Raw genomic sequence first — 25,223 nt, 5'->3', positions numbered from 1 at the left:
GTCTCTGGCGCCGTGAGGCAGCAGTGCTAACCACTGTGCCACCGTGCCGCCCATGAAATGCTTGAAATGTCAACTCTCCTGCTCAGATGCTGCCTGAGCTGCTGTGCTTTTACAGCTCCTACAATTCCCGCTCAGTATACAGTTAATACAGAGTTCCGATTCAATACACAATTCGAAGGTACAGTGTCCAAATTTACACATGATATTAAAGCGGGGAAGGTATGCAAGGGTATATATTGAGATAGTGAAAAGGGCAATAAAGTATTATAGATTTTAATGTCAACAACTGTGAATAAAGGAAGGATGAAGTCCTGACAGCAGATTTCAAGGATTTAGGAAGGAAATTTAAAAAGCTGGACCTCAATCAGTGGTCTCAAAATTACTTCCAATGCCTTATGCTAGTGAGATTTGAACAGAAGGTTTGATTGATTGACCATGTGACTGGAGAACTGGTGGAGAGTTGATAGCATCAGATTTCTCAGGTCGGTGGGAGGAGTACAAGCTGAGTGTGTTATACCTTAAAAGAACTGTGACTTCTTGCAGGGAGCTTAGCTGAGGCTGTTTTCAACTAGCTTGTCAGGAGAATAAGAACCTGAAAGGTAACCCAGATTGACAGGAAGTAGAAAAGTTGCTAGGGAAACTGGATGACAGGAGAAACCTAATTGAGCATCAAAAATACTTAAATGCAGACAATTTCAAAAGCCTGAATGCTGCAGTTTGCAACAAGATTGATGATCTAAAGCCATAAGGAGAGGTAAATGGTTATGATCTGGTTGCCATTACAGAATATGGCTGCATGGTGACCACGACTGAGAATTTAACTTTTAGAATAGTCTATGTTAGAAAGGACTTAAAAGAAAGTGGAGTAAGGCAAAAAATGAGGAAAATGTGGAATTTGCTTGGGTGGAGCTAAGAACAACAAGGGGCAGTAGACATTATTTATTAATGGCACGATTGTGGTCATCTGGGGCATGATACAAATCAGAAGGTGAATCATGTGTTATAATGTTATAATGGGTAACTTCAATCTGCTTGTAGACTGGGTAAACCAATGAGCACCAGTGCTGTGGAGGGCAAGTTTATGGAATGTCTTGGGGATGGTTTTGTAGAACAAACTGGAGGATAGGTTATTTTAGATCCAGTATTATGGAATGAAAAATGACTAATTTTGTAAAAGAACTTTGTGATCAGTGACCATAACACATTAGAATTTTACATTGTCTGAAAGTCGTAGTTTTTGCTCCATAGACAAAGGCCCTTTGGTCCATCATGGCTCTACTAGTTATCAAATACTTATCTATTATAATCCGATTTATCAACAGTTTGCTGATATGTTTATCCATTGGGGTGTTTCATGTGCACATCTGAATAGTTCAGAAATGCCTTGAGGGTTTTGCCTCAATCACACTCTTTCCAGGCAGTAAGTTCTAAATACCCATGATCGTCTGGATGGGGGAAAAAAGTCCTCAAACCATCTGTGCACCATCTTACATCAATTTAAAGTAAATTTGAATGATGAAAGTTATGAAGCACTAGGCACAAGTCTGTTGAGATTAATTGGGAATATACATTAAAAGGCATAGACATTGGGTAGTCTTTTAAGGAATATTACAATGCTTACACCAACTCTTCGTTTAAGGTGCAAAAACCCGAAGTCAGTCTGTCAGTCATTGTCAGTCAGACAGAGGAATTTAAAGATTAAAAGAAAAGGCTAGTAATCCTTTGTGCTTGGGAAATACTGTCTCACTAATTTGACTAAGTTTTTTGAAGATGTAACGGAGAGGATTACATAGAACATAAAATATTACAACGCAGTACAGGCTCTTCTGCCCTCGATGTTGCACTGCCCTGTGAAACCAATTTGAAGCCCATCTAAGCTACACTATTCCATTCTTGTCCATATGCCTATCCAATGACCATTTAAATGCCCTCAAAGTTGGCGAGTCTACTACTGTTGCAGGCAGGGCATTCCAGACCCCCTACTAATCTGAGTAAAGAAACTACTTGTGACATCTCAACTATATCTATCACTCCTCAATTTAAAGCTATGTCTCCTTGTGCTAGCCATTGCTATCCGAGGAAAAAGGTTCTTGCTGTTAACCTATCTAACCCTCTGATCATCTTGTGTCTCAATCATGTCACCTCTTTACCTTCTCTAATGAAAACAGCCTCCAGTCCCTCAGCCTTTCCTCGTAAGACCTTCCCTCCATACCAGGCAACGTCCTCAAAATCTCCTCTGAATCCTTTCCAAAGCTTTCACATCCTGCCTATAATGCAGTGACCAGAACTGTATGCAATACTCCAAACGTGGCTGCACCAGGGTTTTGTACAGCCGCAGCATGATCTCATGGTTCTGAAACTCAATCCCCCTACCAATAAAAGCTAACGCACTGTGTATGCCTTCTTAACAACCCTTTCAACCTGGCTGGCAACTTTCAAGGATCTATGTACCTGGACACAGAGATCTCTCTGCTCATCTACACTACCTGTTGCTCCTTCCATAATGAATCACCTCACACTTTTCCACATTAAACTCAGCTTGCCATCTCTCAGCCCAACCCTGCAAGCTTATCTATGTCTCTCTGTAACATTCTTTGTCACTATCCACAAGTCTACTGTCCTTAGTGTCATCTGCAAATTTACTAACCCATCTTACTATGCCCTCATCCAGGTCATTTATGAAAATGACAAACAGCAGTGGACCCAAAACAGATCCTTGCGATACCACTCCAGTAACTCAACTCCAGGATAAACATTTCCCATCAACCACCACCCTTTGTTGTCTTTCAGCTAGCCAATTTCTAATCCAAACAGTTAAATCATCCTCTATTCCTTGCCTCCATATTTTGTGCAATAGCCTACCATGGGGAACCTTATCAAACGCCATACTGAAATATACACCACATCGATCACTTTACCCTTATCCACCTGTTTTGTCACCTTCTCGAAGAACTCAATAAGGTTAGTTTGGTATGATCTACCCTTCACAAAACCGTTTTGACTATCCCTAATCAAATTATTCCTTTCCAGGTTATTATAAATCCTATCTCTTGTAACCCTTTCTAACACCTTGCCCACAACCGAAGTAAGGCTCACAGGTCTATAATTTCCAGGGTTGTCCCTACTCCCCTTCTTGAACAAGGGGACAACATTTGCTATCCTCCAGTCTTGTATTATTTCTGTAGACAATGATGACATAAAGATCAAAGCCAAATGCTTGGCAATCTACTCCTTGGCTTCCCCAGGTATCCTAGGATAAGTCTCATCTGGTCCAGGGGACTTGCCTCTTTTACACTTTCCAGAATTGCTTACGCACCTCAATCCCATCTAGTTAGCAGCCTGCATCTCTGTATTCTCCTTGACAACATTGTCTTTTTCTTGTGTGAATACTGATGAAAAGTATTCACTTAGTGCTTCTCCTACCTCCTTGCCTCCATGCACAACTTCACTAGTATGCTTGATTGGCCCTAATCTTACTCTTGTCATTCTTTTATTCCTGATCTACCGATAGAAAAACCTTAGAGTTTTCCTTGATCCTATCCGCCAATGACTTCTCATGTCCCCTCCTGGCTCCTCTCAGCTCTCTCTTTAGGTTTTTCCTGGCTAACCTGTAACTCTGAAGCACCCTAACTGAGCCTTTACATCTCATCTTAACATAAGGCTGCTTCATCCTTTGACCAGAGATTCAATATTTGAGTAATCCATGGCTCCTGCGTGCGACAGCTTCCTCCCTGCCTGACTGGTACGTACTTACCAAGGACACTCCGTATCTGTTCCTTGAATAAGCACCACTTTTCAGTTGTCTATCCCCTGCAATTTCCTTCTTCATACTATGCATCCTAAATCTTGCCTAATCACATCATAATTGCCTTTCCCCCAGCTATAACTCTTGCACTACAGTATATACCTATCCCTTTCCATCACTAATGTAAGCATAACCAAATTGTGGTCACAATCACAAGTGCTCACCTCCCTCCAAATCTAACACCTGGCTGGATTTATTACCCAATACAAAATCTAATGTGGCTTCGCCCCTTGTTAGCCTGTCTACATACTGTATCAGGAAACCCTCATGCATATGTTGGATAAAAACTGACCCATCTAAAGTACTTGAACTATAGTATTCCCAGTCAATATTTGAAGTCCCCCATAACAACTACCCTGTCACTCTCGCTCCTAACGCGGACCATCTTTGCTATTCCATCCTCTACATCTCGAACTATTTCGAGGTCTACAGAAAACTCCCAACAGGTTTAGTGGGCGGCACGGTGGCACAGTGGTTAGCACTGCTGCCTCGCAGCGCCAGAGACCCGGGTTCAATTCCCGACTCAGGCGACTGACTGTGTGGAGTTTGCACTTTCTCCCCGTGTCTGCGTGGGTTTCCTCCGGGTGCTCCGGTTTCTTCCCACAATCCAAAGATGTGCAGGTCAGGTGAATTGGCCTTGCTAAATTGCCCGTAGTGTTAGGTAAGGGGCAAATGTAGGGGTATGGGTGGGTTGCGCTTCGGCGGGTCGGTGTGGACTTGTTGGGCCGAAGGGCCTGTTTCCACACTGTAATCTAATCTAATCTAATCTAATCTAATCTAATCATGTAATCTAATCATGTAATCTAATCATAACTGAGGTTAACCTCTCCTTTCCTGTTTCTAATCTCAGCCCATAGTACGTCAGTAGATGACTCCTCAAATGTCCTTTCTGCAACTGTTGTAATGTCCTTGACTAACAGTGCCACATCACCCACTCTTTTACCATTTTCTCTGTTCTTACTGAATGATTGAGGGCAGAGCAGTGGACGTGAACTATATAGACGTCACCATGACGTTTGACAAGATTCTGCATGGTAAATTGGTTTTAGCGAGTTTTGAGAAGATTTGTAGCTCAGGTTGAGGTTCTGGATGTAATTTAGCAAAGTTAGATCACAAGGAATACATGAAAAACTAGCCATTTGGATACAGAACTGGCTCGAAGGTAAAAGATAGGGTAGTGGTGAAAGGTTGTTTTTCAGACTGGAGGCCTGAGACCAGCAATGTGCCACAAGGATCACTGCTTTTCGTCATTTATATAAATGGTTCGGATGTGAACATAGGGAGTAAGTTTGCAGATGAAAGCAAAGTTGGAGGTGTAGTGGACAGCAAAGAAGGTTATCTCAGATTACAATGGGTCAGTGGGCTGAGGAGTAGCAGATGGAGCTTAATTTAGGTAAATGTGAAGCTGCATTTTGGAAAGGCAAATCAGAGCAGCTCTTATACACTTAATGGCAGGATCCTTGGGAGTGTTGCTGAACAAAGACCTTGGAGTGCAGGTTCATACTTCCTTGAAGATGGAGTTACAGGTAGATAGGATAGTGAAGAAGTTGTTTGGTGTGCTTGCCTTCAGTGCATTGAATATTGGAGTTAGGAGGGGTCCTGTTGCAGCTGCACAGAACATTGTTTTGACCACTTTTGGATTACTGTGTGCAATTCTGGTCTCCTTCCCATAGGAAGAATGTTGTGAAATTTGCAAGGGTGCAGAAAAAATATGCAAGTGTTGCCAGGGTTGGAGGATTTGAGCTATAGGGAATAGGCTGAATGGGCTAGGGCAGTTTTCCCTAGAGCATCAGAAGTTGAGGGGTGTCCTTTATAGAAGTTTATAAATCGTGAGGGGCATGGATAGGGGCAGGGGTGGGGGAGTCCATAGGGGAGGGCATAGGTTTAGGATGAGAGGGGAAAGATTTAGAAAGGTCTTAAGGGGCAACTTTTCCATGCAGAGGGTGGTGAGTGTATGTAATGAACTGCCAGAGAAAGTGGAGTTGGTACAATTATAGCATTTGAAAGGCACCTGGATGGGTGTATAAATAGGAAGGATTTAGAGAGATATGGGCCAAGTACTGGCAAATGGGATTAGATTAACTTGGGTCCAACTCATCCATGCCGATCAGACATCCTAAGTCTTTATTTCCTTGCTGTATAGCATTGTGACGCATGATTTAAGGGACCAGAGGCAGTTACAAATATGAGGATTGGGATGTTTTTAGAATACAACAAAGGAGGCCCAAGAAATTAATGAGGGAAGGGTTAAAATTAAGGAAATGACCAAAAGCTAAATGATTACATTGTAAGTTTTCATTGAGGAAGGTCCAAGAAATTTTCCAGAATTAGGCATCAGTTTGATTAGGCAGAGTAAGGAGTTGAAGGAATTTAGTAAGAAGATTGTACTGAAGGATTTAAGAGACTGCAAGTTAAGTCCCTGTGCCCTAACATTTTAATATGCCAGTGTGTTGCAGGAGCCAACTATGGAGATGGTCGGTCATTGATCAGTGTATTCATGCAATGGACAGTGAAAAACATTGCTTTGATTGGACGTTGTCAGCGTGGACTTGTAAAAGAAAAATCTTATTTGACCAACATTTTGGTGTGTTTTGAGGATGTTAATAAAATTCAAGGGGAGTTAATGGATGTAATATATTTGGATTTCTTGAAGGTTCATCAACTTGTCTTGTCACATCCTCAAAGAACTCAATAAGGCTTGTGAGGGATGACCTGCCCCTCACAAAGCCATGCTGACTATCTTTATTTGAAAAAAACAGTTTGATTAGTCATAAATCCTGTCTCTCAGAATCCTTTCCAATACCTCACTTACCACAGACGTAAGACTGACTGGTCTGTAATTCCCAGGGATTTCCCTGTTCCCTTTCTTGAACAGGGGAACAACATTCGCTTCCCTCCAATCATCCGGTACTCCCATGGAGAGTGAGGATGCAGAGATCATCGCCAGAAACACAGCAATCTTATTCCTTGCTTCCCGTAGTAACCTTGGATATATCTGGTTAAGTCCTGGGGACTTGTCTATCTTGATTAGATTAGATAGATTACTTTCAGTGTGGAAACAGGCCCTTCGGCCCAACAAGTCCACACCGACCCGCCGAAGCGCAACCCACCCATACCCCTACATTTACCCGTTCACCTAACACTACGGGCAATTTAGCATGACCAATTCACCTGACCTGCACATCTTTGGACTGTGGGAGGAAACCGGAACACCCAGAGGAAACCCACGCAGACACTGGTTTCCAGAATTTCCAGCACATCCACTTGCTTAATATCAATCTGTTCAAGCCTTTTAACCAGGTCCACACTGTTCTCACTATTAACAAGGTCCCTTTCACTAGTGTGTACTGAAGCAAAACACTCACTTAGGGCCTCCTTTATCTCTTCAGACTCCAGGCACAAGTTCGCCCTACCCCCTCTCTGATCAGTCCTACCCTCTCTATGATCATTCTCTTATTCCTCAAAATAGATTAAAGAAAAATCCAGAAATTTCTAATACATCTTGATGCACAATTGTTTACCTTCCTTAGGCTTAAAAAGCCATTAGTTTTGAAGGCTACCTCTCAAACTATTTCAAAATACATCACTGGTTACAGAAATAATTAATTTTTACATGCACAGAAAACCCATATCCCTAATACTAAGCCTAAAAATTCAAACTGTCAATTATATTTAAAATATATATAAATCTCACATGTTACATTGCTAAACCTTTCTGTCTGATATGAGGAGATGAACCTGATGTATTCCCAGCTGTCCTCTTTAAACACTGATTTCTTCCTTTCCTCCATCCTCTTAGTTTAGGGGGATGACGGGGAAAAAAAAGGTTTAGCTTTATGGATTCACTCAATTATCAATCTTTATTGCACCCTTTGGACTTAAATATGAGCTGTTGTTACAAAGTCCTTCTAAAGGAATAAAGTATGAGTTTTATATGTGGTTTCAACTGTAATATTCAGGTTCCATTCGCAACTCTATTTGTGTGCAATATGAAGTAGCAATTTGTAAGTATAGGGAATGTTCATATGTCAGATGTTTAGAATTGCATCCCTGTATGGGATTGTGTTTGTAAGTGGGAGTGTTTGTAAATGCCCCTCTTCTCCGCCCCCCCCCCCCCCCCCCTCAACCTCCATATATGTTTGCCCTTTAAATTTGGAAACTATTGCCTGGGTGCTTTCTGACCTAATTTGTTTGCATCCAACAATAATAGGCCTCCAAGTCCTTGTTATCTGCAGGGAGGTGAAGAATGGACTGCTCACATTTTTTAAAAGAAAAACAAGGATACCACTCCAATGTAACCTCTGTGTGATTAAACTGGAAGAATGGGGTTGGGGGTGACCTCATGATTCTACAGATTGAGAGTAGCATATCAGTGGATAGAGAGTGAATGGACATGTATGGTTTCTATGGATGGTGAAGCATCAATTCAGTGTACCTGTCAATTTACTCCACATGGCAAAATGTCCAGTTTTCTTTTGTTCACTGCATTTGGTTTGCTGTTTTCTCAACTAACTTAAAGATTCCCCCCCCACCTTATATTTTCATCAAATGTTAGTAGGTTCTATACAAATGTAAACATTTCATTTCTGGACTTTCTTCAGAGCCCTGTTCCCAGCTCACTATTTTAACTGCAACTTTAAAGAATTATTTGAGACTTCAGCTTTAATGAAAGTCTCTGTTTACATGCCGTGCACTCAGACGCTCTGATAGTGTAGAACTATTGGGGCCAAGCTGGGCACTGATTACGGATTCAACTTTTTTTTTGGTAGGAATCGTACTGATATAGATTATTCCTCCCACTATCTGGAAATAATTTTCATCAGCTATAGTGCCCACAAGTGCAGATGATAATTTAGAGTTTGGCTAATCTGTCAAACTTTTGTGAACCATTTTGACAGTTACTGCAGTGTTCCTTTCATATATCCCATTGCTAAAAGGGTTTTTTGCTGCTATGTTTATATTCACTTGTCTCCAACAGCCCCCACTGTCAGTGAGGAATTTTGCTAGTGTTCAAAGACTGGTCCTTACCAACATTGCCATTACTTTATCCATAGATATTTTCTTGTCTTTGCTAAATACTAGTAAGTAACAGTCCAGATATCAATATACAAAATGTAAAATGAAAATTGTTTTTTTCCTTCCTTCAACCTTTAAATCTATAGCCACTACTTCTTTGGAATCCCTTACTAGGGGTAGACTTGATAGACTTTGATATTGTCCTTTTGATATATTTTACAATCTCATCTATCACTTTTCTCTCTCCTACGAGCTTATAGTATTTCACATTCATTATTCCTGCATCCTTTCCTCAGTTTTGATCTTTTAGAAGACACATGAGCAAATAGCACAATCGACTTTTTGGCTTTGAAATTTCTATTCCCAATGTCAGTAACATTACTTTAATTTCCGTAGTGCAGTGGTTATGTTCTGTTAAAGGGATACAATATAATGTACGAGTAAATTCAGTGTAAACTGTGTATTTACAGATTTTCCAAATACAGAATTTCTGTCACTTTTCATACTGTGCTTTCTTCATCGATGGGCTACTTCATAACAAGAATGTTTCACTGGACACTACATCCATGTTCGTAAATGATTGATTCAGCCTCTTTTACAAGAAATTAGCACTCTTTTCAAAGATTTTAGTGTTGTCATCTGCAAAACTGAAACTGGTGGAACATTTAAATTCCTTAACTTTGTCCTGGTCTGTTTTAGTGAATGAGTATGGGTAGTAATGTAGCCAATCTGTTTCTCATATGGTAGACATTCATACACTGAGCAATACTGCACAATTAAAGGCTCACCACTACATTCATCACTGGCTGAAATCTCATGACCAATGTCCTTTCATTGATCTGTAATATCCTCCTCCAACCAAATCCTTTGTTTTTTATTTGGTTTTGACTGGCCTATAGCACTTGAGACAATTCACGGTGGAGTGATACTCCTAATTGTACCTGAAACATCAATTAACTTCACCTGAGCATTTCTGGGGTTCATTTATCTAATGAAATTCCAATTTCTTTTTGCTTCTCAGTTTTAAATAGCATTTCTGTCCTCCTTTCTATTGGGTATAGTTCCCCTTTTGTACTGTCACCTGCAATGTGTATCAAGATGTCTTACCAATTTGTTAACATTGTGTCCTCATTTTCTTTCATATTATTGATTTCCTCCTTTTGAGCTATAAATTCTGTTAGGAAGGAATTCTTTCTTGGGATTCTTTGTTGCTTCTGACATTTGTTCTGGTAGTCCTTGTTTATCTGTAGATTTAACTTTGCCATAACTAGAAGTCTGACTATACTTGATATTTTTGTATAGTTCCAAACTTAAGTGCCAGCACATTGGGCAATTTCCAAATTTAAATTTCTAGAACGTACTGAATTCTATTATCTGCTCTTCCATTGTACTGTCCTCAGCTTTTCTAAATTTGTCAACATTTTACCTGCCTCGTAAGCAGTCTTGATAATTTTATCCGTGAAAGTTGACAGCATGTCCAAACCTTCATCCATGTTCAAGTCACCCAGGCTCTGATTTATAAAAAAAATTCTTATCTTGCTTCTATATGCTAAGGTTAAAAAAAATCACATGACCGGTTATAATCCAACAGAGTTATTTGAAAACACAAGCTTTCGGAGCGTCATTTCTTTTCCAGGTGCTCGCATCTGAAGATGGAGTGAGGATCTGAATGCTTGTGTTTTCAAATAAAACTGTTTGACTGTAACCTGGTGTCATGTGAATTTTGACATTGTCTGACACCAGTGCTTCATTCTATATGCTAACCAAAGTGATAAGGCTGTACCTTGCTTCCTCATTTGGTAAAGTAGTAACCCAGATCCATATTGTAACTTCATTCTTCCACTGATCATGATACACACTTTCAGAAAACAGGTGGATACTTGTACTCCAAAGCTTTACATTCTTGACTTAATCATTCTGTGCTGCCATTATTATACTGCAAGGGATAATAATCTAAGCAGAATACGAGTCCATGTTTTATATGAAGGTTTTATGTCCGTTAGCTATGCTCCACAATTTTCTCACCTCCACAATTACTAGGTCCCTATAATAGACAATTGGTTCAAACCCAGTGAATTCTTCATTAATACTTCCATCACCTGAACTGCCATGCAATTAGGCCTTGGACATTCTTCAGATCATATTAGGTAATAGCACTGCTTTTGAAATGTAACAATCCTGTGCCTAAGGTATACGCCACAAAAACCCATTTGACATTCAAGTTGCAAAAACTTTCCTGGTACTTTGAACAGAGCAAGGTAAAACAAAATCTGTTTTTCTGTTCTTCCTGGTCAAGGGGCCAACATCTGTTCCTGATTCAGATTCTTGTAGAACAAGGGGACAAGATTTTACTCTTCCCTGAACTGCTGTACATTACATAGTGTTAAAGATGGCATCTCTAACTTAAGCCAGAATCAAAGTGCTTCAGCTGGTCATTCACTCAAAAACTCTGCTCCTTTGCATTAGTCCTACCATGCCTATATTGCCATGTGGTAACATAAAATATATGGCAAGCCTATGCATTGTAGAAAAGCCTACTGTCTCCCATCAAGATCCTATGTGGTCCATCTTTGCTAAGTGTGTAGTAAATGATATTATTGTAATGTGTTTACTTGGTCATGTTAAAACTGTCTCTCTCTGACTTGCTGTAACAGCCTCCAGCAGCCCTGGCTCCCTACTTACATATCCACTCGGTATTGGATTGAAAGCTTACTATTTTCAGATTTTCTAAGGACATGGTAACCAAGATTTATTTTTCAATCTGCTGATATAGTCCTCTTGTTGTCAGCTTAGGATTCCAATTAATATAATCATTATTGTATAAATTTAGGAATTGGACTTTGTTTACTCATTCTTGGGATATGGGTGTCGCTGGCCAAGCCAGCAATTATTGCCAATTCCTCGCTGCCCAGAATCAACCACTTCACTGTGGGACTGGAGTTATATGTAGGCCAGACCAGGCAAGGAGGGAAGATTTCCTTTTGTTTTAAAGGACATTGGTGAACCAGATGGGTTCTTAAAACAATCAACAAGAGTTTTATGGTCATCATCAGACTCTTAATTTTTATTGAATTCCGATTCCACCATCTGTCATTGTAGAACTTGAACCTAGCCCCTGAGAACATTACTTGGGTTTTCTGGATTAATAGGAGAAAGTGGGTATTGCAGATCTGCAGATCAAAGTGTGGCGTCCGAAAAGCACAGCAGGTCAGGCAGCGTCAGAGGAGCTGGAGAGTTGTCGTTTTCGACATAAGCCCTTCATCAGGAATGTAATGAAGGGCTTATGCCCAAAATGTCAACTTTCCTGCTCTTTGAATGCTGCCTGACCTGCTGTGCTTTTCCAGCACCACTCTTTCTGGATTAATAGTCTAGTAATAATACCACTAGGCCATTACCTCTCCTCACAGTCTAATTTTAATTCTGTCTAGAATTGCTGTTGAGATTCTGAAAACCAGCACCAGTGTGGATGTGATGTGGCAGGATGGTACAGTGGAGAAAAATATTCGATCCAATGACTTGCTGCCAGTTCATCACGTAGACAATAACGAGTTCTGCCCTGGAGACTTTGTGCTGGATAAACGTGGTAAGTGTAAAGTCTAGTTTGAGCACTCAATCTTGCAGATGATTGGAAAATAAATAGAGAAAAACAATTACCTTTGTTGAATAGCTGGCATTTTGTCTGTTATAGAACTTCCTCTTTGTTGGTATCTATCCTCGTTCCAGAATTCAGAGTCAGGAAGGAGGTACTTTTTGTTCTATTATTTTTTTCTGGTTTTGTCCCACCCAGTTGATGATGGATAACAGGGGGTGGACAGCTAGTACTTAGAATGATAGACAAGCCATCGTGGTATGAGGTGGACCTGATCTTTGCCTAGAATTTTCATATATTTAGATGAGTTTGGAGTAAGTATAATATTGAGGTACCCTCACTTGTCCTTTCCGTGTTAAATTGAACAAATTTGATCAATCCATACAATAGCTGGTGTAGTGTCCCCTAGATTTCAGATATGGTTCCTGATCTCTGCTAGTTGTATTAATCTACAGCTGTGATTTTGAGTTGGTTTCTGCTTGTCCCCTTGCTCCTGGTAGTTTTCCTGTTGATAATGATCTGTAGGCTTAACCACCATTTGGAGATGGTGTCTTTGCTAAGGAAACTATATTCCAGCACGTTAATAATGTTTGCAAAAAGAATGTAGGAGACTTGAGGTGCCATCTCGTGAGATCGAGCATGGAGCTGGAATAGGCCACTTCAGTTTGGTTTGACATTCAGCATCCTGAAGTGTCTTTGTAAGGTAGATGTGGATAGGATGTTCCCTTTCTAGAAGAATCTAAGAGCTATGGCTCACAGTTTAAAATAAGGCATCACCTTTTCAAATGGTGATGATGTTAAATGTTTTATTGGGGTTGAATCATTTGAACTTTCTGCCTCAACTGCTTTTTCAGAAAGAGTTGATGAATATTTTTTTAAATTTAAAAATCACACAACACCAGGTTATAGTGACTTTTAACTTTGTCCACCCCAGTCCAACACCAGTTCCTCCACATCATGAATATTTTTAAGGCACAGTTGGATATATTTCTTTGTAAGCAAGGAGCAAAGGGGTGTCAGGAATAGGTTACAATTGGATCAGCTGTGATCTCATTAAATGGATGAACTGGTTTGAGGGACTGAATGGCCACTGCCTTATTGTTTGTATGATCAGCTCATAAAGAGAGGGGGCTAGAGTAGAGACCATGGCTGAGAAAGCATGAGGACTGCAGGGATTCTGGCCTATCTCAGTCTTTGTTCCCGAAGACTCCGAAGTCTGCTTCAGTAGCAGATGACGCAGCAACAGTAACATCAGTGGGAGTTGATTGGTTGTTGAGCAGCTCCTGTTCAGGATTGTTTCATCTTTGGTAATTTTGAAGTACAGAAACTTTTAAACTAGCACAAGAAAAATAATAATTCTTGGTGGGAAAGGGAATTGAGTTGTGGTAATAGTGAGGATTTTCTATTAATTTCCAGTTTGTAGTAAACATTACTAAAGTGAGTAAAATGAAAGTAAGTTTAAAAAGCTTAAGGTATATTTAGGCAATTTGCATAGCAGAATGTCTACCCTCTGACCTGTAGGCAGTTGGAGTAATGAAGTGGAGACTTCACATGACCAAGACAAAGCCATGTACAGAAAATGCCACCAGCTACACAAGTGAGCTATGGCTCTTCTCGGTGAAACAGCAGCTGGAATTACAGGTTCATTTACAAGGCATAGAGTGGATAACACTTCTTATATCACAGGTTAGAGAAGAACAGTCGCATATGGGATGGGTGACTACCAGATACTCAAGAAATAGTGGCAGGTTCTGCCTGGTAGGGGGCCTGTCTCTAACTGGTTTTCCATTCAGGGTTCTGGCAAAGTCAATAGTTTCTTGAAGGAATGCAGCAAGAGCCAAACCCAGAGCACCACATGTGGTCCAGCTGTACAGTAGAGAAGAAAGATGTGTGTGAGAGCAGTAGTGAAATGGGGATTCTTTAGTTAGAAGAGCACACTGGTGTTTCCTTAGCTATTGACAACTTCAGGATAAGATATTTCTTCCTGGTGTTTAGATCAAAGATGTCTCAAAACATCTGACTAAGATTCTTATCAGGAATAGAACAGCCAGAGATTATGGTCTTCACTGGAAGCAACAAAGCGAGTTGGAGGGATGTGGTCCAGAAGTCGGAATTTAGAAAATTAGGTAGAAAATTAGCAAGCAAGACCTCAAGGTTTTGATCTCTGGATTACTGTGTCACATTGAAGAGTTCAGAAATAGGAGGATCAGGCAGACAAATGTGGTATTGTAAAGGTGGTGCAGTCTTGGATGGCTTTCGAATTCTTAGGGCCCTGGGACTTTTTCAAAGGGAGGTGGCACTTGTACAGGTTGGATGGCTAGCACCTGAACAAAGACTGGACTGAGATCTTTGCAGAACATTTGGCTGGTACTGATGTGGAGACTTCAAATTAAGCAGAGGTGTGCACTGCCAAGAGAGAATATTAGAGTAATACCAGAGTGTATAGAAATACTAGAAGAGGCAGATAGCACGAGAATAGGGAGTAATAAGGTACTGATGGAGTCATAGACTTCATTACTTTCTATCCTACAAAATCAGAGTTGTCACATATATAGTAATGTATGAAATATAGTTAATAGAATTGGCAAATTGCAGTCAGATTATGTTGTGGTGTTCAGAGACCTTGCTGAAGGAAAGGCAGAATCTGGCGTTAAATATTTCTGGCTGCAAAGTATTTAGAAACCATAAAGCAAAAAGAAAAGTTGTTTGGGGTTTTTCGTTAAGGAGAGCATTTCTATGCTGGAGAAGCAGCATAAGGTTTCCCATTGGAGACTGGTTAGCAAGTTTAGATTTCATGGAATACAGGGAGAACTAGCCATTTGGATACAGAACTGGCTCAAAGTTTGAAGATAGAGGGTGGTGGTGGAAGGTTGTTATTCAGACTAGAGGCCTGTGACCAGTGGAGTGCCACAAAGATCGGTGCTGCGTCCTCTACTTTTCATTATTTTGGTGAAATGATTTTGATGTGAGCATAAGTGGTATAGTTAGTAAGTTTGCAGATGACACCAAAATTGGAGGTGTGGTGGACAGCGAAGAAGATTACCTCAGATTACAACAGGATCTTGACCAGATGGGCCAATGGGCTGAGAAGTGGCAGGTGGATTTTAATTCAGATAAATGTGAGGTGCTGCATTTTGGGAAAGCAAATCTTAGCAGGACTTATACACTTAATGGAAAGGTCCTGGGGAGTGTTGCTAAACAAAGAGACCTTGGAGTGCAGGTTCATAGCACTCCAAGTGGTGTGAAAGTGGAGTTGCAGGTAGATAGGATAGTGAAGGCGGCGTTTGGTATGCTTTCCTTTGTTGATCAGAGTATTGAGTACAGGAGTTGGGAGGTCATGTTGCGGCTGTACAGGACATTGGTTAGGCCATTGTTGGAATATTGCATGCAGTTCTGGTCTCCTTCCTATCGAAAAAATGTTGTGAAACTTGAAAGGGTTCAGAAAAGATTTACAAGGATGTTGCCAGGGTTGGAGGATTTGAGCTGTAGGGGGAGGTTGAATAGGCTGGAGCTGTTTTTCCCCAGCATCGGAGGCTGAGGGGTGACCTTTTAGAGGTTTACAAAATTGAGGGGCATGGATAGGATAAGTATAGTCTTTTCCCAGGGGTCGGGGAATCTAGAATTAGAGGGCCTAAGTTTAGGGTGAGAGGGGAAAGATATAAAAGAGACCTAATGGGCAACCTTTTCACTCAGAGGGTGGTGCATGTGTGGAATGAGCTGCCAGAGGAAGTGGTGGAGCTGGTACAATTGCAACATTTAAAAGGCATCTGGATGGGTATATGAATAGGAAGGGTTTGGAGGGATATGTGCCAGGTGCTGGCAGGTGGGACTAGATTGGGTTGGGCGATCTGGTCAGCGTGGATGATTTGGACCGAAGGGTCTGTTTCCGTGCTGTACATCTCTATGACTCTATAACAGGATGTCCCAGAAGGTTTAAAAATTGAATCATAGGTGCCGGAATAAGCCATTCATTTCATCGACCAATACAATCATGGCTGATTGAACACTTCAACCGACTCCTTACCCAAAACTCTCTTTGCTGCTGGTAATATGAAATGTATTGATCTCTAATGTACTCTGATTGAGACACCATAGCACTTAGAGAATTAGGTAGAGAATTCCAAAGGTTCACAACCATTTGAGTTTTAAAAATAGCTATCCTCTTCTCTTCATCCCTTATCTTTAAATTTGCCCCTGGTTCAAGTCTCCGCAACCAGGGAACACATTGTATCTATATCTACCCTGTCTTCCCTTAAGTATTTTGTAGGTTCCAATGAGATCACTTCTCATCAAAACTGTAGGGAATACAGGCTCCGTTTGTCTAATCTCTCTCTCCATGGGACAGTCCACACCAAGGAAACAAAAACTGATTCTGTGGTAGTAACATTTTTCCCGAGATAGGAAAGCAAAACTGCACACACTACTCCAAGTGCGTTCTAACTAAATAGCTATATAATTGAAGTAAGACTTCACTGTTGCTGTACTCAAATCCCCTTGTGATAAAAGCTAACATTCTATTAAAATAGCTATTAGCTAATAGCTTACTGCACTTGCATGTTAGCCTTCAGTGATTTATCGACAAGGACATCTAGATCACTTTGTACGCCTACACATTCTAATGTCATACCATTTAAGAAATACTCTATATATCTGCTCCTAACAATTTCATCCGCCATATTCTTGCCTACTCACGATCCTCCTGAACCCAGTTTATGTTCCCCTTGTAGCACACTTTTCTGCTTAGCTTTCTATTATCCAAAATTTGGAACTTTTAACATTTATTTCCACCTCTATGTCATTAATATTTCATTAGGACCATCTGGGGCCTAAGTGGTCCCACTAATCACATCCTAAAATATGAGAAATACCCATTTATACCTCGTGACTCCATCTGTTGGCTATTTGTTAATCCATGCCAATACATTCCCTCTTGTCCCATGTATTTGATTTTTCTAGGCAGCCCCCTGAGTAGGGTGTTAAAAGCCTGCTAAAAATCTAAGTAGACTGTCCATCAGTTCTCCTTTGTCAGTTTTATTAGTAATATCTTCAAAATTCTGAAACACCAATTCCTCATTCTGAAATCCACACTGACTATAACCAATTAATTCGGTATCATCCAAGTTTCTATTTATCCCATCCTTTATAATAGATTGTCACAGTCTCCCTCATTAAATAATGGAGTGACACTTGTTACCTTGGAATCCACAGAAATCATTCCAGAATTTATTGATTGTGGAAGATAATCACCAATTGACTATCTTTGTAGCCACTCTGCGATGTAGGCTATTAGATCCTGGGGATTTACCAACTTTCAGTCCCATTAAATTCTACAGAAAATCTTCTTATTGATGTTAATTTCTTTCAACTCATTGTCCATACTCACTTGGACCTATAGTTCTGGGCACTAGTTAGACCACACCTGAGGTACATGATCAGTTTTTGTCCCCTTAATCTAAGTAAAGATATACTGGCATTGGAAGCAGTCCAGAGAATGTTAATCCTGAGAATGGAGGGATTTTCTTATGAGGAGAGGCTGAGCAGGTTGAGTTTGTACTCCTAGAAGAATGAGAGGAGACCTGACTGAAACTTTAAGATTCTTGGGGGTTTTAACATGCATGCAAAGTTTTTTTTTATCCCTGTGAGTCTAAGATTTGAGGGCGTAGTTTCACAGTAAGAGATCACCTATTTGAGGCAGGTGTATAATTTTCTTCGAGAATAGTGAATCTGTAATGATGAAGTGGTTAAGTATATTCAAGGCTGAGATCGATTTTTAATGATTAGAGGAATGGGGTTGGGGGGTGGGGTGGGGTGGGGGGAGAGAGTGGAGAAGGTGGAGTTGGATATTGTCTGACCATCCGTGATTGTGTTGAATGGTGGAGCAGACCTCCTGATGGTCGAATAGGCTACTCTTGTCTTGTGGACAGATAAGGTGGGGAGAAATTATTCTTGCTTATGTGGATCGAGAACCGAAAGGCGCAGTTTTAAAGAAGCCAAGGTGAGGTGAGAAAATATATTTTTGTACAACATATAATTAAGGTTTGGAAGCATGATGGGGGCAGACTGGATTGACATATTGAAGAGGACATTAAATGATTATTTCCTCTTAAGTGAAGTGTAGGGTTACAGGAAAAAAGGAAGAAATTGGCACTACATGGCACTGTATAGACATCCTTAAGCATCATAATAATTCTGGGCATATTGTATGTTCAATGAGCTCATGGTTAATCTAATGGTTAATATTTCTGCCTACCCCGATAACTTTTATCCACTTTGTTTATCAAGAATCTTTCTAGCTCTGCCTTTTAAAATGTTCAAGGAATCTGCTTCCAAGATTATTTCGAGGAAAAGTTCCAAGCATTCATGACCTTTTCAGAAAAAAGTGTCTGTCTTAAATGGGTAAGCCCTTTATTTTTAAACAGTGACCCTAGTTCTAGGTTTTCACACAGTGAAACATCGTTTCCACATTCACCTACTCTGGATCTTATTTGCTTCAACCTAGTCACAACTTGTCCAATCTGGTCCAATTTTCTCTGAACTGCATCTGACACATCTAATCCTTCCTCGAGCGGAGATACCCATACTGTTCACAGTAATCATCCATTTATGGTCTCATCAGTGCCCTGCAAAACAGAAGCGTAGCCTCCTTACTTTTGGATTTGATTTTCCCCTGTCAATAAGTTACATCCTAATTGCTAATTGCTTTCCTAATGCCATACAAATGGGATAAAGACAAAGTATCTGACTATCCATGACACTCTCAATTTTGTAAACTTCTATTAGATTGCCCTTCTGTCTCTGTTCAAATGCAAGCAAACCAAGTTTTGTCCAAATCTCTCCACTTAGCTCCTACCCTCTCAATCAGGCGACACCCTGGTAAACCTATTCTGTACCTCCAAATCCTTCTGAAGGTGTTCTGTAGTGACTAGAATTGTACATAATATTCCAAGTGTGGCCTAATTAAAGGTCTATACAGCTGCAATATGTCTTGCCAATTCTTTTACTCTCTGCCCCAAACAATGAAGGTGAATGTGCCAAATGGCTTCTTAGTCAGCTTTTCCACTTGTGTTGCCACTTTCAGGAAATTATGGACCAGTAAGGTCAGATTCCTCTTTATATTGATGCTAGTAAGGATTCTGCCATTTACTGTATAATTCCCTCCTGCGTTAGACCTTCCAAAGTTCATCACCTTACGCTTAGAGTCATAGAGATGTACAGCATGGAATCACACCCTTCGGTCCAACCTGTCCATGCCGACCAGATATCCCAACCCAATCTAGTCCTACCTGCCAGCACTTCAGCCCATATCCCTCCAAACCCTTCCTATTCATCTACACATCCAAATGCTTTATAAATGTTGCAATTGTATCAGCGTCCACCACTTCCTCTGGCAGCTCATTTCATACCTGTACCACCCTCTGTATGAAAAAGTTGCCCCTTAGATCTCTTTTATATCTTTCCCCTCTCATCCTAAACCTATGTCCTCTAGTTCTGGACTCCCCCACCCCAGGGAAAAGACTTTGTCTATTTATCCTATCCATGCCCCTCATGAGTTTATAAACCCCTCCAAAAGATCACCCCTCAGCCTCCGACGCTCCAGGGAAAACAGCCCCAGCCTGTTCAGCCTCTCCCTGTAGCTCAAATCCTCTAACGCTGGCAACATCCTTGTAAATCTTTTCTGAACTCTTTCAAGTTTGACGACATCTTTCCGATAGGAAGGAGACCAGAATTGCACGCAATATTCCAACAGTGGCCTAACCAATGTCCTGTACAGCGCAACATGACCTCCCAACTCCTGTACTCAATACTCTGAGCAATAAAGGAAAGCATACCAAACGCCGCCTTCACTATCCTATCTACCTGCGATTCCACTTTCAAGGAGCTATGAACCTGTACTCCTAGGTCTCTGTTCAGCAACACTCCCTAGCACCTTACCATTAAGTGTATAAGTCCTGCTCAGATTTGCTTTCCCAAAGTGTAGCCCCTCGCATTTATCTGAATTGAACTCCATCTGCCACTTCTCAGCCTATTGGCCCATCTGGTCAAGATCCTGTTATAATCTGAGGTAACTCTCTTCGCTGAGGAGAAAGTGAGGTCTGCAGATGCTGGAGATCAGAGCCGGAGATGTGTTGCTGGAAAAGCGCAGCAGGTCAGGCAGCATCCAGGGAACAGGAGAATCGACGTTTCGGGCATAAGCCCTTCTTCAGGAAACTCTCTTCGCTATCCACTACACCTCCAATTTTGGAGTCATCTGCAAACTTACTAACTGTACCTCTTATGCTTGCTTCCAAATCATTCGTGTAAATGACAAAAAGTAGAGGACCCAGCACCGATCCTTGTGGCACTCTGGTCACAGGCCTCCAGTCTGAAAAACAACCCTCCACCACCACCCTCTATCTTCTAACTTTGAGCCAGTTCTGTATCCAAATTACGAGTTCTCCCTGTATTCCGAGATCTCACCTTGCTAATCAGTCTCCCATGGGAAATCTTGTTGAACACCTTACTGAAGTCCATATAGATCACATCTACTGCTCTGCCCTTGTCAGCCCTCTTTGTTACTTCTTCAAAAAACTCAGTCAAGTTTGTGAGACACGATTTCCCACACACAAAGCCATGTTGACCATCCCTAATCAGTCCTTGCCTTTCTAAACACATGTACATCCTGTCCCTCAGGATTCCCTCCAACAACTTGCCCACCACCGACGTCAGGCTCACCGGTCTATAGTTCCCTGGCTTGTCCTTACCACCCTTCTTAAACAGTGGCACCACGTTTGCCAACCTCCAGTCTTCTGGCACCTCACCTGTGACTATCGATGATACAAATATCTCAGCAAGAGGCCCAGCGATCACTTCTCTAGCTTCCCACAGAGTTCTCGGGTACACCTGATCAGGTCCTGGGGATTTATCCATCTTTGTGCATTTCAAGACATCCAGCACTTCCTCCTCTGTAATGTGGACATTTTACAAGGTGTCACCACCTATTTCCCGACAGTCTATATCTTCCATATCCTTTTCCACAGTAAATACTGATGCAAAATACTAGTTTTAGTATCTCCCCCATTTTCTGCGGCTCTACACAAAGGCTGCCTTGCTGATCTTTGAGTGGCCCTATTCTCTCCATAGTTACCCTTTTGTTCTAATGTATTTGTAAAAAACCCTTTGGATTGTCCTTAACTCTATTTGCCAAAGCTATCTCATGTCTCCTTTTCACCCTCCTGATTTCCCTCTTAACTATACTCCTACTTCCTTTATACTCTTCTAAGGATTCACTTGATCTATCCTGTCTATACCTTACATATGCTTTCTTCTTTTTCTTAACCAAACCTCAATTTCTTTCGTCATTCAGCATTCCCTATACCTAGCAGCCTTGCCTTTCACCCTAACAGGAACTTACTTTCTCTGGACTCTCGTTATCCCATTTCTGAAGGTTTCCAATTTTCCAGCCATCCCTTTTCCAGCGAACTTCTGCCCCCCAATAAGCTTTTGAAAGTTCTTGCCTATTACCGTCAAAATTGGCATTTCTCCAATTTAGAACTTCAACTTTTAGATCTAGTCTGTTCTTTTCCACTATTTTAAATCTAACAGAATTATGGTCGCTGGCCCCAAAGTGCTCCCTCACCGACACCTCAGTCACATGCCCTGCCTTATTACCCAAGAGTAGGTCAAGTTTTGCACCTTCTCTAGTAGATACATCCACATACTGAATCAGAAAATTGTCTTGAACGCACTTAAGAACTTCCTCTCCATCTAAACCTTTAACACTATGGCAGTCCCAGTCGATGTTTGGAAAGTTAAAATCCCCTACCATAAGTACCCTATCATTCTTATAGATAGCTGAGATCTCCTTACAAGTTTGTTTCTCAATTTCCCTCCGACTATTGGGGGGGTCTATAATACAATCCCAATAAGTTGATCATCCTTTTCTTATTTCTCAGTTCCACCCAAATAACTTCCCTGGATGTATTTCCAGGAATATCTTCCCTCAGCATAGCTGTAATACTATCCCTTATCAAAAATGCCACTCCCCCTCCTCTCTTGCCTCTTTATATCCTTCCTGTAGCACTTGTATCCTGGAACATTAAGCTGCCAGTCCTGCCCATCCCTGAGCCATGTTTCTGTAATTGCTATGATATCCCAGTCCCACATTCCTAATCATGCCCTGAGTTCATCTGCCTTCCCTGTTAGGCCCCTCGCATTGAAATAAATGCAGTTTAATTTATTAGTCCTACCTTGTCCCTGCCTGCCCTGACTGTTTGATCCACTTCTGTTCTGAGCTGTACCAGTCTCGGATTGATGTCTTTCCTCACTATCTCCCTGGGCCCCACCTCCCCCCTCCCCCTATTAGTTTAAATCCTCTCGAGCAGTTCGAGCAAATTTCCCTGCCAGTATATTAGTCCCCTTCCAATTTGGGTGCAATCCGTCCTTCTTGTACAGGTCACTTCTACCCCAAAAGAGATTCCAATGATCCAAAAATGTGAATCCTTCTCCCATACACCAGCTCCTCAGCCATTGAATCATCTGGATCAATGGTGCTGGAAGAGCACAGCAGTTCAGGCAGCATCCGAGGAGCTTCTGCTCGATCCTCCTATTCCTGCCCTCACTAGCTCGTAGCACTGGGAGTAATCCAGATATCACTACCCTTGAGGACCTCCTTTTTAAATTTCTGCCTAACTCTCTGTAATCTCCCTTCAGAATCTCAACCTTTTCCCTTCCAATGTCGTTGGTTCCAATGTGGACAATGACCTCCTGCTGGCCCCTCTCCCCCGTGAGAATATTCTGCACCCTCTCTGAGACATCCTTGATCCTGGCACCAGGGAAACAACACACCATTCTGCTTTTTCTCTGCTGGCCACAGAAACGTCTGTCTGTACCTCTGACTACAGAATCCCCTAACACAATTAATCTCTTGGAAGCCAATGTACCCCTCATTGCATTAGAGCCAGTCTCAATACCAGAAACTTGGCTGTTTGTGCTACGTTCCCCTGAGAGTCCATCACCCCCTATATTTTCCAAAACAGCATACTTGTTTGAAATGTGTATATCCACAAAAGACTCCTGCCCTCGGTGCTTACCTCTCTTACCCTTCCTGGAGTTAACCCATCTATGTGACTGTATCTGAGACTCCCCCCCCCCCCCCCCCCCCCCCCTTCCTATACCTGCCATCCATCACATACTGTTGCTGTTGCAAATTCCTCATCGCTTCTATTTGTCTCTCCAACCGATCCATTCGATCTGATAAGATTTGCATCCAACAGCATTTATGACAGATATAATCTGCAGTAACCCTTAAACTCTCTTTAAACTCCCACATCTGACAAGTACATATCACTGCAAAGGCCAATTTTGCTCCTTCGCAATCTACAGACCCAGAAAATAACACCGTCTTATTCCTCTACAAATACTGCCCCAGGTTAAATTAATAGCTATGGCTTGTATTTTAAATGTAATCAAGAGACTCCTCTCCAAAAACATATAATCAATAAATAATCCACTATACTCACTACTGTAGCCTTTCTCTTGGACAGACTTAAAACAACGATAAACTTATCTGATTCTGTGCTGTGAACTTCACCCAACAGTTCCTCCAAGATTAGTTGTGAATTTCACTGTTTGTTAATTTTCCCAGATGCACTCCGCGCACGCTCTCTCGCTCGCGCTCTCTCTCTCTCGTGCGCGCTCTCTCTCTCGTGCGCGCTCTCTCTCTCTCTCGTGCGCGCTCTCTCTCTCTCTCGTGCGCGCTCTCTCTCTCTCGTGCGCGCTCTCTCTCTCTCGTGCGCGCTCTCTCTCTCTCGTGCGCGCTCTCTCTCTCTCGTGCGCGCTCTCTCTCTCTCGTGCGCGCTCTCTCTCTCTCGTGCGCGCTCTCTCTCTCGTGCGCGCTCTCTCTCTCTCGTGCGCGCTCTCTCTCTCGTGCGCTCTCTCTCTCTCGTGCGCGCTCTCTCTCTCTCGTGCGCGCGCTCTCTCTCGTGCGCGCGCTCTCTCTCTCGTGCGCGCGCTCTCTCTCTCGTGCGCGCGCTCTCTCTCTCGTGCGCGCGCTCTCTCTCTCGTGCGCGCGCTCTCTCTCTCGTGCGCGCGCTCTCTCTCTCGTGCGCGCGCTCTCTCTCTCGTGCGCGCGCGCTCTCTCTCGTGCGCGCGCGCTCTCTCTCGTGCGCGCGCGCTCTCTCTCGTGCGCGCGCGCTCTCTCTCTCGTGCGCGCGCTCTCTCTCGTGCGCGCGCTCTCTCTCGTGCGCGCGCTCTCTCTCGTGCGCGCGCTCTCTCTCTCTCGTGCGCGCGCTCTCTCTCTCTCGTGCGCGCGCTCTCTCTCTCTCGTGCGCGCGCTCTCTCTCTCTCGTGCGCGCGCTCTCTCTCTCTCGTGCGCGCGCTCTCTCTCTCTCGTGCGCGCGCTCTCTCTCTCTCGTGCGCGCGCTCTCTCTCTCTCGTGCGCGCGCTCTCTCTCTCTCGTGCGCGCGCGCTCTCTCTCTCTCGTGCGCGCGCGCGCTCTCTCTCGTGCGCGCGCGCGCTCTCTCTCGTGCGCGCGCGCGCTCTCTCTCGTGGCGCGCGCGCGCTCTCTCTCGTGCGCGCTGCGCGCTCTCTCTCGTGCGCGCGCGCGCTCTCTCTCGTGCGCGCGCGCGCTCTCTCTCGTGCGCGCGCGCGCTCTCTCTCGTGCGCGCGCGCGCTCTCTCTCGTGCGCGCGCGCGCTCTCTCTCGTGCGCGCGCGCGCTCTCTCTCGTGCGCGCGCGCGCTCTCTCTCGTGCGCGCGCGCGCTCTCTCTCGTGCGCGCGCGCGCTCTCTCTCGTGCGCGCGCGCGCTTTCTCTCGTGCGCGCGCGCGCTTTCTCTCG

The 25,223-nt window shown here is 42.6% G+C and overlaps 1 protein-coding gene across 5 annotated transcripts in view; it reads left to right on the top strand.

Moving 5' to 3' along the window:
• ube2o (ubiquitin-conjugating enzyme E2O) overlaps positions 1–25,223 on the top strand; it is a 174,447-nt gene that overhangs the window by 72,875 nt on the left and 76,349 nt on the right. For all 5 annotated transcript variants that reach the window (XM_043715202.2, XM_043715201.2, XM_043715200.2 and 2 more), the window contains one exon: positions 12,250–12,404. In XM_043715202.2, coding sequence (XP_043571137.1) covers positions 12,250–12,404 — 155 coding nt within the window. The remainder of the gene's footprint in view (positions 1–12,249; positions 12,405–25,223) is intronic.

Source organism: Chiloscyllium plagiosum, unplaced genomic scaffold (assembly GCF_037043375.1).
Source record: "Chiloscyllium plagiosum isolate Xiang-an unplaced genomic scaffold, Cpla_swu_hap1 HiC_scaffold_25, whole genome shotgun sequence".
In the NCBI taxonomy this organism is placed as follows: domain Eukaryota; kingdom Metazoa; phylum Chordata; class Chondrichthyes; order Orectolobiformes; family Hemiscylliidae; genus Chiloscyllium; species Chiloscyllium plagiosum.
The sequence above is the reverse complement of the archived record's forward strand: the minus strand, read 5'-3'. Positions and strand labels throughout refer to the sequence as shown.